The sequence below is a fragment of the Neofelis nebulosa genome, chromosome 8 (genome assembly GCF_028018385.1).
Source record: "Neofelis nebulosa isolate mNeoNeb1 chromosome 8, mNeoNeb1.pri, whole genome shotgun sequence".
NCBI classification, from domain to species: Eukaryota; Metazoa; Chordata; class Mammalia; order Carnivora; family Felidae; genus Neofelis; species Neofelis nebulosa.
In genome coordinates this window covers 79,960,956-79,978,052 of record NC_080789.1, presented here as the reverse complement: position 1 = coordinate 79,978,052, position 17,097 = coordinate 79,960,956, and the positions used below count along the sequence as shown (strand labels likewise).

Sequence of the window (17,097 nt, the reverse complement as noted above, 5' to 3'; positions counted from 1 at the left end):
ACAAAAGGGAACCACCACTGCGGGAGAAAAATACCTCCTAGGTATTTATTTAAAATAAATTCCACCTTCTCTGGAAGGGCAATGCATTTATCTTAACAAGTAGTAGTACTGAATCCCTGAAGCTCTATTTCAAGCACTCACTTTTCATTTACCCCATCTGGCTAGATGTCCTGACCTAAGCTAATCATTCCTAGTCTCTACTGACTTATGAGATTCAGAGGAAATGAATATAAGCTATTTATAGGACAACTTTAATTAAAAATGCTTGTGACCAGAGAATGGCTCTGACAAATAATACTGTCTGCTTTACACCAGAGTCCCCAAGAACCACTGCCTCAGCATGAAATCACCTTTGAGGGTGATGGTTAAAATGGGCAGCATGCAAGCATGGGCTCCTCTCCAAGGCTGAAGCATTTTCAGGACTGTGGAAATAAAATGGGCCTTGGGGGAGAAATAAAACATAGTCAACATCTCCACTTCTTACATGCTGTAATTACCCAACACAACACGCTTTTTACCTCAAGGAAAGGAAAGTGAAGAGTAGATCTTTGGAAAAGTCACCCTGACTGCAATTTACTCTCTTGGGTCAACCGATATGTTTGGAAAACTTCTTACAGTTCAAGTTGCAGCAGCCAGGAGGACAAATGGACATGGGCTTAATGCAGCAATCCTCAAACTTCTTGGTTTTGTGGATACTTTTATACTCTAAAAATTACTGAGGACCCCCAAAGAGCTTTGTTTATGTGGGCTACATCTGTCAATATTTACCACAACAGACATAAAGCTGAGAAATTTTAAAAATGTTTACTAGTTTATTTAAAATATAGGGGCTCCTGGGTGGCTTAGTCGGTTAAGCGGCCGACCTCGGCTCAGGTCATGATCTCGCGGTCCGTGAGTTTGAGCCCCGCGTCAGGCTCTGTGCTGACAGCTCAGAGCCTGGAGCCTGTTTCGGATTCTGTGTCTCCCTCTCTCTGACCCTCCCCTGTTCATGCTCTGTCTCTGTGTGTCTCAAAAAAAATAAAATAAAAACGTTAAAAAAAATTAAAAAAAATATATATAATAAACTAAAACATAACACATTTGTATGACAATAAAAAATATTTTTCCACCGCAAAAAAAAATACTGGCATTATTTCATGTTTTTGCAAATCTCTTTAATGTTTGGCTTAATAGAAGACAGCTGGATTCCCATATCTACTTTTGTGCTAATCTATTTTTCATGTGTGCGTGCGTGCTAATCTATTTTTATGTTTTCAGTTGAGTATGGGAAGAAACGTTGGTCTCACACAGATATTTAATTGGAAAATGGGAGAATATTTTAATAGTCTTTCCATAATTATAAATATGTCATGTATCCTCTAAAAAAATACTGTACACTCACAAAAGAACGAGAGTAAAAAAGGCAAATGACTTGTCAGTAGTATTGTGAAAACTGCATTGACCTTCTTGGACCTCAAGTGTCCCCAGTCAACACTTTGTGAACAGCTGGCTTAATGAATGGCCTGTAACGTGCACTTCCTGTGCGGAAGGTGTAAGATGTTGTATTCCAAAGAGGTGAAGGACCTACAGGGAGGAGATGGAAAGTTGTGCTAATGCCCTGACATCATGGTCATGCATCTGAATTGTTTTCTGGAAGTATTTTTATGAACACAGAGCCATAAGGTTATTTCCCCTTTAGTCCAATGCCTTTATTTACTATGACAAACTTGGTAAGTTTAGGACCAATGGATGTTTAAACTCATGTCTCTAAGAAACTCTTCAAGACATAGGAGCTCAAAACACACAGCAGAGATTGCCTGCTTTCTCACCCTCTCCTTTGCTTTTATTTTCTTTATAAAACAGTTCTTCCACCCATCAGTCATCAGCATGGACATTCATGAGAAACGAGCTGCCAATATTTGATGTCTAATTCTCTTTCTCATCCAACTAAAATGAAAATTAACTTGGCATTTCTCCTCACCAAGGAAATGTCAGGTATTTCTTAATCTTGATTTTTTTTTTTATCACCCAGCAGACTGTGATCAACACCACTCTGTAACAATTTAAGTATGCCAGAAGTAATCACTTTAAAGAGGAAATGCTAAGAATTGTTAAATACAAGCTAAAAGTACGACAAGAGTAAGCAACCACAGGTGTAAAACACTGTCAGGAGACCAGGGAAAAAAGGGGTGGGGGGAGCCCACATTTGCAGAGAATTGCAGTTCCCTCCATCTGCAAACTCTTCTCACACTATTTTGTACTTATTCTCTGTAGGCACAAAATTTTCTATTAAAAGAAGAAATACCACTTTTCTTCACCCCAGAGCTGTCACACGGTCTATTTCCTCTAGCCAGAAAGTTTTCCATATTCATTTTTACCTTGTTGATATCTAAAAGTTCTTTAGGAATCAGATTAAATGTCACTTTTTGGCCACTGCCCCTGTTCTCCATATGTTCCTTCCCACATTAGGTTAGGTCCCTAGAATATTCTCAATGGTACATTCTCTTTGCATATTTGTTTTAATTGTGTTAGATATTGGATATGGATATGGGACTGTAATTCTTTGCTTAGGGTTAGCCTTTCTAATATACTCTTAAGTTCCATGAGGATAAAGCCCACACCTGATTAGCTCAACAATCCTAATGCCGGGGAACCTGAGTGGCTCGGTTAGTTAAACATCCAACTTTGGCTCAGGTCATGATCTAGCGGTTCGTGAATTCGAGCCCCAAGTCTGGCTCTGTGCTGATAGCTCAGAGCCCAGAGCCTGCTTCAGATTCTGTGTCTCCCGATCTCTCTGCCCCTCCCCTACTTGTGCTCTGTCTCTCTCTCTCTCTCTCAAAAAAAATGAATAAACATTAACAAAAAAAAAAAATCCTAATGCTTAGTGGTACCTGTGCTGAATAATTAAATCAATACATTATTAAGGTAGGGTCTAGTTTTTTTTTTTTTTTTAACGTTTATTTATTTTTGAGACAGAGACAGACAGAGCATGAACGGGGGAGGGTCAGAGAGAGAGGGAGACACAGAATCCAAAACAGGCTCCGAGCTCTGAGCTGTCAGCACAGAGTACGACGCGGGGCTCGAACTCACGGACCGTGAGATCATGACCTGAGCTGAAGTCGGCCGCTTAACCGACTGAGCCACCCCGGCGCCCCAAGGTAGGGTCTAGTTCAAGTTGATTTGGCCACAATATATGTGGCTGAATCTACCCAAAGGATGGCAGGAGACTTTTCACTCTTGGTCTATATTCCTAACTTATATTTTATTGCTCCAATTTCTTTTCATTCCTATATCATGTGAAGTCATATCCCAAAATACATAAAAGAAAAATATTTTAAGTGTTATGAAATTAATTAATTGAGTTTTTCAAGAGGCTATAAACCTGAGGCTAGCAACAATTTACAGTAGGTCAGGGTCATAAGCAGTGTTAATTTTTTTTTCCTTTACTGATAGTGTAATGCAAGCTATATAATCTATTGCAAAAGTAGGCTGGTTAAAAATGATGGTGGGCTTATAAATGTTTACAATCCTATCTGTGAAGCTGGAGTACAGCCAGCTCTGAGTGTTAATGGAGACCCAGGAGAGAACAGTAAGCCCGAGACCACCTTGACTTCGAATCTAAGAGTTTATTTTCTGTTCTCAGTCTTCTTGACTTCTTTGCTGCAGTAGACAAACAGGCATATCAGTTTTTTTTTTCTGGATTTTTTTTTTTTTAATGTATCTAACATCTATGACAACTCACCCTCCTGGCTTTCCTCTATCACTTCTCTCTTTCCTTTCCACTCCCTCCACACTCTACCTCATTGACCCTACCCATTACCATGGTCCAATCATGGGACCTCGGTGTCATACAGTGAAAGAGCAGTGCCAATGAGTCAAAAGACCAGGCTCTAGTCCTGGTCCTGACGCTAGTTATTTGTCCGACCTTGAGAGGCACTTAATTCTCTGAACTTCATATTACTCTCTGTAAAATGATCAGGTTAAAAAATTCTTTAAGTTATCCACCCCACCCCCAACGCACACACACTATTCTTCATTTTCCCCTCAGAGAAATGACCTGCTCATAATATGGTTCCATTTATTTGAAGTCCTAAGTCCATCTTCCCCGTCCTAATCTTTCTCACTGCCATCTGCCCACATGCTATTTCCACTTAAATGTTCCACTAACATTCAACACTTAAAGGCTGGATACTGTTGGCAGCAGAGAATACTGGTATCACTCTTTCAGAAAGCAAATTAGTAATGTATCTCAAGAACAAGATAGTGAGGTATCTCACTGAAATATGCTGATACTCTTTGATGTGAGAATTCCACTTTTAGGAATCTATCATTAGAAATGACTCAAAATATTGTTTTGGAAAAGCCATAAGAAAGGAAAAGTTTGGGGTGCCTGGGTGGCTTGGTCGGTTAAGCATCTGACTCTTGATTTCCACTGGATCATGATCTCACAGTTCACGGGTTCAAGCTCCACTTTGGGCTCTGTGCTGACAGAACAGAGCCTGCTTGGGATTCTCTCTCTCCCTCTCAATTGCCCCTCCCTTGCTCTCTATCTCTGCCCCTCCCCTCTTCACTCACTCTCTCTCTCTCTCTCAAAATAAATAAATCAACTTAAAAACAATAAAAAAAAAAAAAAGAAAGTAAAAGCACACTGCCACACACACACACAGAACCCAAGTGTACAAAAGTTGGGCTAATTTATTATGTAAATTAGAATATATCATTTTGATAACTAGTAAGTAGCCATTAAAATGGTATTTATGGACCTAAATGTAAGACAGGAAGCCATCAAAATCCTTGAGGAGATAGCAGGCAAAAACCTCTTTGACCTTGGCCACAGCAACTTCTTACTCAACACATCTCCAGAGGAGGAGATAGCAGGCAAAAACCTCTTTGACCTTGGCCACAGCAACTTCTTACTCAACACATCTCCAGAGGCAAGGGAAACAAAAGCAAAAATGCACTACTGGGACCTCATCAAAATAAAAAGCTTCTGCACAGTGAAGGAAGCCATCAGCAAAACTAAACGGCAACCAATGGAATGGGAGAAGATAGTTGCAAACGACGTATCAGATAAAGGGTTAGTATCCAAAATCTACAAAGAACTTACCAAACTCAACACCCAAAAAACAAATAATCCAGTGAGGAAATGGGCAAAAGACATGAATAGACCCTTCTCCAAAGAAGACATCCAGATGGCCAACCAACACATGAAAAAATGCTCAACATCACTCATCAACAATGAGATACCACCTTACACCTGTCAGAATGGCTAACATTAACAACTCAGGAAACAACAGATGTTGGTGAGGATGTGGAAAAAAGAGGATCTCTTTTGCACTGCTAGTGGGAATGAAAACTGGTGGAGCCACTCTGGAAAACAGTATGAGGTTCCTCAAAAAATTAAAAATAGAACTACCCTATGACCCAGCAACTGCACTACTAGGCATTTATCCAAGGGATACAGGTGTGCTGTTTTGAAGGGGCACATGCAACCGAATGTTTATAGCAGCACTCTCAACAATAGCCAAATTATGGAAAGAGCCCAAATGTCCATTGATGGATGAATGGATAAAGAAGATGTGGTATGTATATACAATGGAGTATTACTCGGCAATCAAAAAGAATGAAATCTTGCTTTTGCAACTATGTGGATGGAACTAGAGGGTATTATGTTAAGCGAAATTAGAGAAGGATGAATATCATGTGAATTCACTCATATGAGGACTTTAAGATACAAAACAGATGAACATAAGGAAAAGGGAAGCAAAAATAATATAAAAAAAGGGAGAGGGACAAAACATAAGAGACTCTTAAATATGGAGAACAAACAAGAGGGTTACTGGAGGGGTTGAGGGAGGGGGGATGGTTAAATGGGCAAAGGGCATTAAGGAATCTACTCCTGAAATCACTGTTGCACTATCTGCTACCTTGGATGTAAATTAAAAAAAATAAATAAATAGAAAAGAGTTGCATTCTTAACTGACTAAGCAACCCAGGTGCCCCCTTTACCATTCTTTTTAAAAACAGAATAAAATTCATTTTATCTTGCAATCACCAGATGAGTCTAGTAGACTATTTTATAAATTTAAAATACATTATGGGATTTTGGTGATCTTATTTTTCCTGTGTCTTGAAAGCTTGCTATTTGCAAGGTGTTTCACCCTTACAAATTACCCTAAGATTATTTCATTATTACTAAACAATTATTCCCAACTTTGCATGAAGAAAAAAAATAAAGACTAAAATAAAAGAACAGAAGAATGGTGGGATCACCTAGAGAAGGATAATTTAATATTGAAATACACTGGGGGCTCCTGGGTGGTTCATTCAGTTTAAGCGTCCAACTCTTGGTTTCGGCTCAGGTCATGATCTCACCATTCATGGGTTCAAGCCACACATCAGGCTCTGCACTAATGGCACAGAACCTGCTTGAGATTCTCTCTCCCCACCTCTCTCTGCCCCTCCAGTACACTCTCTCTCAAAATAAATAAATAAACTTAAAAAAATTTAAAAACGTTAAAAAAATGGTATTTATGAAGGCCATGAATATGTATGATATGCATAATTTAATGGCAAGTGAAAAGGATAGGACACAAATTACTTGTGAATGTATGAAAACAAAATATTTATATTGCAAGACTTGCAGGGTATTAAAAAATAATACTATTTGTTGTTTCTAGATATCATATTAATGAAAGGTATATTTTATTTTCTCTGACTTTTCCCCACTTTTCATTTTACATTTTCATATTACTTGTGTAATAGAAAAGGAATGTGGAAGCTGACCTCTTTTCCTCCTTTCCTAAATTCTCCCTTCTCCTTGGCTTCCCCATGGCGTTCAGTGACCATGTGTCTTCTCAGTCCTTAAGGTGCTCTGCCCTGGAATTTTTAATTTTCCATTTTCTTTTCCTTTCAGCCTTCACCTACAAACAGTTCTTAAACACAAAGGGATTCTTTTTCCGCAATAACGTCTGTCCATTCCCACACTTTGTGCCAGAAACAAGGCTCTCAACTACTCACACTGCACGGCATTTAAAAGCCTCCTCACAATATCCCACATATTTCCACATATTTTCTTCCTCTCCTGTTTTATAACCCTTTGCGTAGACACTTGCCTTTGCTTCTTATTATCTATCAATGTCAAATTTGGGCTCCACTGTGGGCCTTAAAAGGCTCCAGCATGTAATATCTTTTCGACTTATTAACCCATTTTTCAAATTTCCCTTTCTCAATTTCTCTACCGTGCCCCAACAGAATTACTTGTTGCCTTAAGGTTCCAACAGAGCAAGGAATACAATGTTAGTCTCAGATAAATCCCAGAAGGGATTATCACCCTCACAGTTTTACCAGCAGTGAGGATGGGAAGAGGTGTCAACAGACAGCTGCATGCATACAGTAAGAGCAACAAGGCATGGCAAATGACACTTGTGGGGTTTTTTTGTTGTTTTTTTTTAATAGACTTACAACCTTCAATCAGGGGAAGGGTTTCAGCAGGTTTCTGACACAGTGTCTCACAACATCCAAGTCGATAAGACGAGGTGAGCTAGATGCTAATATGATTTGATCAGTTAATCAAAAATTAAATAACTGTACCTAAAGAGTCTTGGGTAAAATAGAGGTCAACGTGGAGAGAAGATCCTACAAACACAATGTAGGGCTTTCTAACCTGCTACTCATCTCTGCAGCATTTTTTTAAACCAAATACATAAATGAGTAGCTAGAAACTATTCTTAGTTAATTCGCCAAGTAAAATATCTGGAAAGGGTAGTTAATACAAAGAATGTCAGAAAAAAGGACTAAAAAGTCCTAGAACACCTGAAATTTCCAGGCTGATAATAAAGAAGTTGAAATTAAATACAGATAAAGATGAATCCTCTTATCCAGGCTGTAAAAACATGCCTGCAAAATGGGTGAGACCTGGACTAACAAGTGTTCACATTGTTTAGAAATTTCAGTTGACTATCACTCATCACCAGGGAAATACAAATCAAAGCGACACTGAGATACCACCTCACACCAGTCAGTGGCTAAAATGAACAAATCAGGAAACTACAGATGCTGGAGAGGATGTGGAGAAATGGGAACCCTCCTGCACTGTTGGTGGGAATGCAAACTGGTACAGCCACTCTGGAAAACAGTGTGGAGGTTCCTCAAAAAATTAAAAATAGAACTACCCTACGACGCAGCAATAGCACTACTAGGAATTTATCCAAAGGATACAGGAGTGCTGATGCATAGGGGCACATGTATCCCAATGTTTATAGCAGCGCTTTCAACAATAGTCAAATTATGGAAAGAGCCTAAATGTCCGTCAACTGATGAATGGATAAAGATGTGGTTTATGTATACAATGGAATACTACTTGGCAATGAAAAAGAATGAAATCTTGCCATTTGCAGCAACGTGGATGGAACTGGAGAGTATTATGCTACATGAAATAAGTCAGAGAAAGAAAGATATCATATGTTTTCACTCATATGTGGAACTTGAGAAACTTAACAGAAGACCATGAGGGAAGGGAAGGGGAAAAAAATAGTTACAGAGAGGGAGGGAGGGAGGCAAACCATAAAAGACTCTTAAATGCAGAGAACAAACAGGGAGTGGCGGAGAGGGGGAAATGGGTGATGGGCATTGAGGAGGGCACTTGTTGGGATGAACACTGGGTGTTGTACATAAGTGAAGAATCATGGGAATTTACCACCAAAACCAAGAGCACACTGTATACACTGTATGCTAGCCAACTTGACAATAAATTATATTGAAAAAAGAAAAAAAAAAGAAAAAGAAATTTCCGTTGACTGTATCTCCCACGTGAGCCAAAGCATCATGTGGATGCCAGATAACCAGTATCATTCGTTTTAGGGCATCATTTATTAGACACAAGGGATGTCAAGCCAGGGAAGCATTTCTATTCCACCCTGACCTTGCTGAACTACAGTTCAATATGAGAAGTATACTGTCAAGTATACTGAGAAGTGATAACATAGCTGTGTTCTTCAGCTATGTGCAACAAGCTCTCTGTTAGAATGAGCTCAAAGGGAGCAAATTATAGGATGACTGACTTTAGCTCAGCGTAGGAAACCATTTTCTATCATTAGATTGGCCCATGACCATAGTATGCATGGGCCATGCATGTGTCCAGGTGACACTGGAAGATAACCTGTTAAGTGAAGGGATGGTTTCACAAGTGTGTTACAGAGTGACCAAGGTTTGTGGTCACTGCTTTGATATACTCTGAGAGTCTGAAACGCTCAAAAGTTATTAAGTAAGGTTGTGCCACCAAGAAATGAATTCATTTGCTACTGAAGAATGTTAAGCTGGTGGATTTTTCTCTACCAGTTTCTCTGTGCCTTGCTTGTACCTCTGAAGCCTTCTTTTATTACTAAAGAATTCAAAACATGAAGACAAAATGTTGAAAGTCAGAGAGGGAAGGCAATCCTGAGTTATGCCCAACAGCTGTTCTCTTTGATGTTAAAATCAATTGCCCAAAGGAGCAAAGAGAAAACCTTCCAATCTTTCAATTACGTTCTTAGATCTCATTGCATTTTACATTTGAACTTCGAGTAAGAAAGCCTGGCAAAAGATGTGACCCTTGTATGGAAGAAAATATGATGATTGCAGTTTGTTCTTCTTAAAAATTGTTCATAACTTCAACTATGTGACACGCAATGACTTTACCTCAATTTATCACTGTGGTTCACGAAAATGAAATATCCCATAACTGAATTTAAATAAGGCATCTGATACTTCTTAAACATAACAGAGGAAAATGTATATTTCTTGTCCTTTTCAAACTTCCACTTTCTATAAAATGTGTTAGTTAATAGCAAGACACTGCAGAAGGGACTGCAGGAAATTTCAAGGTCACATTTTTAGAAGAATAGCTTTTCATCAACTTGGAGCTCATCGATTTAGAAAGAAAACACAAGTGAAGCTTACAGATATTGATTAAGGCAAATCACTTTTCACAGTATTAACATATTAATGCTGTATTTGTATAGAAACAATAGTACTAATTACAGTGGAACCATAGAGTATTCATTAAAAAATGCCTTAGCACTAAGGGCATTGAGAGTACACGTATACGGCTGAGCACTGAGTAATGTATAGCATTATTCAATCACTATATTGTGCACCCGAAGCTAACGTAACAGTGTATGTTAATTGTACTCAAATAAAAAAAATGGTAAAGAACAATTCTAATGAATTGCCAAGTGAAATATCTAGAAAGGGTAGTTAATATGAAGAATGTCAGAAAAAAGGACTAAAAATCACTTAGTTGACGTTAAAGAAGATTAATTTCAGGCACTCAGAATGTTAATGCCATAGATGCAGTAAAGATCATCTAGAATATTTATCAATTTTCATATTTGGAAACTGGGGCCCAGAGAGGTAAAGTACTCCTCACCCAAGTCTGTATAGTTGGCTAACTATGGAGTAAGGTCTAGAACTAGGTCTCTTAGTCCCCTGTCAATTGCTCTTAGTATCACACTACAGAGTAACTGAATCCCAAAGTAAATCAAGTGAAGACACACTGTCTGAATGACTGCATTACACAGTAAACTATCCTAAGCCCTGGAAAAGAAATAGGTATCTAAAGAAGACACTGCTTTTCTTAAAATAACTTACGGTCTTGTAAAGAAAATAAACCTGAAAAATTGCTTAGATTATAGTTCAAGATATTAACTCAAGAAATAAAAATATGTGATTGGTTTGCATGTTGGTATGTGTTCCCATTAACATTACAGGAGCCCCGAGGAGGGGTGCCTGGGTGACTCAGTCAGTTAAGCATCTGACTCTTGGTTTCAGTTTAGGTCATGATCTCACGGTTCATGGGATTGAGCCCCAAGTTAGGCTCTGTGCTGACAGTGCGGATCCCTGCTTGGGATTCTCTCTCTCCCTCCCTCTCTGCCCTTCCCCAACTTGTGTGTGCTCTCTCTCTTTCTCTCTCTCTCTCAAAATAAATAAACATTTTTTTAAAAAAGGAGCTCTGAGGAAACATGACTCCCCACAAGAAGGGGAGGTGGAGAAATTTCGGAGGAAGATGTGGGAGTTGAATTGGATCTTGAAAACTCGGCAGGATTTATAGGGGATAAAGAAAAGACGGCATTTTAAGAAGACAGAAGTATATGAATATATACAAGTTCTACTCATATCTGTAAAAAACTCCCCCCAAAACAACATACTGTGGTATCACTGGTCTTAGGTAAATGACAATATAATTTATCTTACTTAAGTATAATTACTTACTTTAAGCATAATTTTCATCAAGAAGGAACAGTTAAATGTTTATTATCTGTCCTGGTGAGTTGGGGAAAAAAAAGATATGAAGTGGGCACTATTGGTGGAATGCTTTATTTACAGTTGACCCTTGAACAACATAGGTATGAACAGTGTGGGTCTACTTATACGTGGATTTTTTTTCGATAAATACAGCACAGTGCCATAAGTGTTTTTTCCTTATGATTTTCTTAATAACATTTTCTTTTCCCTAGCTTACTTTGTTATAAGAATACAGTATATAATGCATATAATATACAAAATATATGTAATCAACTATTTATGTTATTGGTAAGGCTTCCAGTCAATAGGCTTTTAGTAGTTAAGTTTTGGGGGAGTCAGTATGTGGATTTTCAACTGTGCAGGTGGTCAGTGCCCCTAACCCCCTCATTGTTCAAGAGTCAACTGTATTTACTTACTTATACCTCATTATTCCACGAAGAAATTGAGGTAGCTTTTAAAAATTGAAAACATCCAAGAAAACTAATAAAAAATAAAAATTGAAAACAAAAACTGAATAAAATAAATTAAGGAAAATGATAAACCTGGGAGTAAAAGCAGCACATAGAGAAGAGCAGAATATACAGTCTAGATGGTTGTTAGAGGATGGGGAAAGGGGGATGGAAATACACTTGACCCTTTTCAGAATTTCCAAGATTTTTTCCTGCATTAGATTAAAAATAAAGCAAAAAGCTTGTAACTCAGGAGAAGCTGAGCCTTTCCTAACAGTGAGATGAGAGAAATTTCTCCTGAGTCCTCATAAAGAAGCCACTGAATGATGCAGCAGGTGCTGTCCTCACCCCTACCCCTGACTCTATGGTTACAAAAAATAATTTCTCACAGTGGTCCTCATACTATCTCTCCGTGTAGGACAAAATCATCACATATAGGTATGATCAATTGCAAAACAGTGTGGCCCACAGGCTTAGTTGTACTGTAATGTAAGAATAAAATTTAGGCTATATACTGGATTGGAAGGACCATATGCTCTCCAGTTCATATGGATTCATTTATTCACTCAAAATTTATTGATTGCATATAACGTGACAGACACTGGGAACCAGCCATGAATAGAAGAGACAGTCATTCTCATGAGTTAAATATTCCAGTGGTGGGAGAACGATCATAGACAAACATATGTTAGATGGCGATAAATACTTTTGGGAAACATAAGGCAGGGCAAGGTGAAAGAGAACATGGTGGTCAGTCAGGGTGAGGTTGCTAGTTAAGAAGGGTAATTGCAGACAACCCCTTGGATATGGTAACGTTGCAGAGAAACCAGCATGACGTGAGGAAGGATACCCTAAGATGTCTGAGAGAAAGCTTGCAGACAAAGGAAACAGTTAGTGCAGAGGCTCCAAGAGAGAAGCATGCTTGGCATGTGTGAGTAACTGCCAGACACCCAGCCAGACAGGGTGGGGCGGGGGGAGGGAGGGGAGGATAAAGGTCTTCTTATGAAAACGGACGAGCCAGGATGAGGTGAGAAAAAGGGATGAAGACAGTCAATCTTTGTTTCAGAAGGTTCCCACAGTGTCCAAGGGTCCCTGGGTCGCTCAGTTGGTTAAGCAGAAAGTTCCCACAGTCTCTGCTTCAACACAAGCCAAAGGTAGCTGAGGACCACCAGTGTATAACAGAACACAATCATCATCACATCAGCTTAACCACTATGCTAAAACATGCATTGAAATCACCCACCACAGACCTGAGCTTCTGTCTAAAGCCCACCTACACTATACAGAGAATATTAGAGCATGAAAACTAGTCTTATCATTTCTGACACTTAAATATCCACAGAAAGTTCTAAATTTGCTTCCTGTTGAAACATCCAAAATTTTTTCAATGCAAATTGCACAGCTATGTAACTGATATCAAATCATGTATCAGTATCAAATCATTCATTACATTTCAACCAACTGAATGCTGCAGGGCATCTTTTGAAGGTGTTGACTTTGATTTTAAAGACAATCTGGCCAATTGTGTCATAGCAGAATCCACTGTCTATTGAGGGCACTTATGTGTGTCAACAAAACTGCATCATCAGTTTAGAGAAGACAGTTTATGCTTGTTTCCCCTTAGCAGGGGGCATGCATCCAGAACACTGAAAAATAGTATCCAATCATTTAGACACAAGTGAAGAGAGAAGGGGAATAAGAATATCCCTGTATACCATGAGAAATGTTATCTCTTCAGAGCCTGTTCTATAAGCCTCTGCGATCTTTTAACAGGTATTGAGACACAGGATCTATTATCAGTAATTGGTTCCACATTGAGTTTGGAGATCTGACTCCATTAGCAAGTCCCCAGAAAAATATAAGAAATAGCAATAAAACTAGTAAATTCCGTGTATTATTCTTGAGAGATTTTGCCCCAAAGTGATATAGAATACATGAATGACCTCTAATGACCTCTAATCTTTGTCTAAAGGCTACCTTCAGTACACAGAGAGTATTGGGGTAAGAAGCTAGGCTTATAATTTCTGTCAAGAAGAAAACAGACATAGAAATTAGTTGCTCAATATGGGGTTACAAACTGACTCATTGGTACCAAAATCTGGGTAATATTAATTTATATATTCAACAGCAAAAACTTTTAAGTTGTTGTTGTTTTTTTTTTTTTTTTTTTTTTTTTGAGAGACAGAGAGAGGGCAACTGGGGGAGTGGCGGAGAAAGGGAGAAACAGAGAATCCTAAGCAGGCTCCATGCTGTCAGCACAGAGTCCAATGTGGGGCTCAAACTCATGAACTGTGACATCATGACTGGAACTGAAATCAAGAGTCAGACACATAACTGACTGAGTCACCCAGGTACTCCTCAACAATAAACATTTTAAAAAAATATGTGAAGTTCAAAGGAAATAATTACCTGCTCGGCCAGCAATGAAGCTAAGCTTGAATATGCATCTGCAAACTCTGGACCGTACTTAATGGAGTCCTTCAATAAGGTGATAGCCTCTTCTTTTTTCTCCTGGGACCTGGAGGTCATAAAGAGGGAAAAAACAACATCTTTTAATAACACTGTGTTTAAATCCTCTGATTAGATGTAAAATCTCATTTCTTTTAGCAAAGATTACTGATTCCCTCTGGATTACATTGTAAATGAATTAAACTAGATTGTCTCAAGGTACTAACAGTTTCTGTCTCTAAATTCTAAGTGGAAAGAGGTGTAAATGATGCTGCAGGTTATTCACTGATTTTTCTACCTTCTATTTCCTGCTATACACTTTTTGAGAGTTTTATTTAATATTTTACAAGTTTCGGGGTGCCTGGGTGGCTCACTCAGTTAAGCGTCCAACTCTTGGTTTCGGCTCGGGTCATGATCTCATGGTTCATGAGTTTGAGTCCTGCGTTGGGCTCTGCACTGACAGTGTGGAGCCTGCTTGGGATTCTCTCTCTTTCTCTCTCTGCCCCTTGTCCACTCTCTGTCTCTAAATAAATAAATAAACTTTAAAAAAGATATTAATATGTTACAAGTTTGTTAACCAGAAAGCTTGACCACCAGAGGAGCAATGTGGAGGCACTCGAGGGAGCCGGTTTACAATGATGTGAACGATGTGCTGAGCCCCTGGAGGACGAGCTGTACCAATACAGGCTGGGTGCCACGGTGGCCGAGCCACCCGTCAGGCACAAGCCAGCCAAACTGCTCATGTGAACCTTTGCTTTTACATTGAAGAGGGATCCATTTATACATAATTTATGAAGTTAGGAGGTACTGTGACTACTGGCTGGCAAAGAACGATCAGCTATTTATTCATCACATTTTCATTGAAAATCTGGGCTGGTTCTGTCTTCTCCATTTTAGTCTTTTCTTGAAAGTAATTGTTTCTGGTTCGAAGAGGACTCGAGGCCCCAAAGTTATTACCAATGTTTTGGGTAGCAGTTCTCTTTCCTGCTAGTGCCATGGGGGAAACACCGGGTCATTATCCTGATATCGACATTTTGAAGCCAAAAATATACAGTGGCAGTGATCAACTTTGCTACAAATACAATTTCACAAACACTGGACACTTGCTAAGCAGTGGAATAAAAAAATTGAATCCCTGGAAGTATAGAAAGCACACAGCTTAAGAGTCCCCCCATCTTTACTAGTTACCACTATAGACTTATGTGCCTACGTTTTCACTATTTAGGGTCAACAATCACTTACTCAGCAATGTGCCATATAGACTCTGGTCACTTTTCGCGTAACATTATAAATTTTCACAACAATCCCACACAGCAGGTGTTTACTGTCCTATCATATTCATTTTTCTAATGAGAAAACGTGGATTCAGAAAAGTCAAGTGACTCATCATGTTCATATAACCAGTCTTCTGGGTCGAGATCCAGTGCTTTTCCTTCACACCACATCTGCTTCTTCTAACTACTTAGAAACCCACCTCTCATGACCTTGCTGCTCCCAGTGTGAGTCCTGGACCAGTATCATCACCACCACCAGGAGCTTGTTAGAAATGCAAAGCTTCTGGCCCCATTCAGACCTCCTGAATCAAACCCTACATTTAAAAAAGATTCTCTGGTAATTTGCTCGCATACTGAGATTTCAGCAGAATTGCTCCATAAATTAGCAAAGACAGCGCAGTGTAGCTCCTGCTGCAAGCCCCCTATGGCTTCAGTCTCTGTAGGATGAAGATCTGTAGAGGAAAAACTAATATTGACTCCACAAGCGTCAGTTCCAAGTACTAGAAGGAGCATGCTACAAGGCGATTTTACCTAGAAAGGAGTCTTCTATCATAGACCTTGAAAAAAAAGACATGTTTCCAGCAAAGACCTTCCATTTAACTGTTGGGTTTAGCAAGCATCTATCATTATCTATTACGTGTTAGCCATTTCCTAAGGGAGGTGGCTGTCCATGCACTCCTCTTCTTACTGGGGGCAGAGCTAACCGGGCTCTTCCTGATGCACACTCCTGCCCCTGGTATCAAGGTGAAACACCTGAGTCCTTCAGTGGATTATTTTGGGATGTGGCTTGAAAGTTGCAGGGTTATAAGAAATTTGCATCACAGCTGTCTTAGTGCTGCTTTTTTATTGATTCAATCATTTAGTCAACAAACATTTAAAGAGTGTCTGTTAGGCTCTATGGAAGTCCAGGATGTTTACATACTTTGCGTTTTTAATCTAGAATATACCTTGAGGTACTTCTTCCATGGGCGCTTGTAAAGTAAAGCTTATTTTTTAATCTTGATAATTTGACTATTGATCTCATGCTTAGCAGAACTCTTTTGCCAAGGATTTCATAAATCTTTATTAACATTAATTTGGAAATCCTCCCAAAATCCACAAAAAGATTTGGATTTAGGAAATTAAAGCTGAAGATTGAGTTCCCCGGGACATAATTGAGCTTGGATATTCTTCAAAATCAGCAGGAAAAAAAACCCACAACAATTTGACAGGAAAGATTTAATGATTCTCATTGGTCAGGCTCACATCAGTTAGAACGGCAACTCAAACGTTTTATATATGATTTCAGTGAGATAAATGACCACTTAATGACATCTAGGAATCTAAATATTTGAGGCTGTCCATTACCATTCATATGACACAGTGGAAAAGTTAGCATCACAGTTATTCACAGGGAACTTGATTCTTTTTTTTTTTTTTTTTTACATTTATTTATTTTTGAGAGACATAGAGAGAGCACAAGTTGGGTAGGGGCAGAGAAAGAATGAGACACAGAATCTGAAGCAGACTCCAGGCTCTGAGCTGTCAGCACAGAGCCCGGAGTGGGGCTCGAACTCACAAACCATGAGATCATGACCTGAGTCGAAGTCGGACGCTTAACCGACTGAGCCAGGTGTCCCAGGGAGCTTGATTCTTTATGAAAAGCTGTATGTCTATTATTCTCT

General features: G+C 39.0%; 1 protein-coding gene across 3 annotated transcripts in view; it reads right to left on the bottom strand.

Moving 5' to 3' along the window:
- TMTC1 (transmembrane O-mannosyltransferase targeting cadherins 1) overlaps positions 1-17,097 on the bottom strand; it is a 272,519-nt gene that overhangs the window by 19,571 nt on the left and 235,851 nt on the right. For all 3 annotated transcript variants that reach the window (XM_058743207.1, XM_058743208.1, XM_058743209.1), the window contains one exon: positions 14,121-14,229. In XM_058743207.1, coding sequence (XP_058599190.1) covers positions 14,121-14,229 — 109 coding nt within the window. The remainder of the gene's footprint in view (positions 1-14,120; positions 14,230-17,097) is intronic.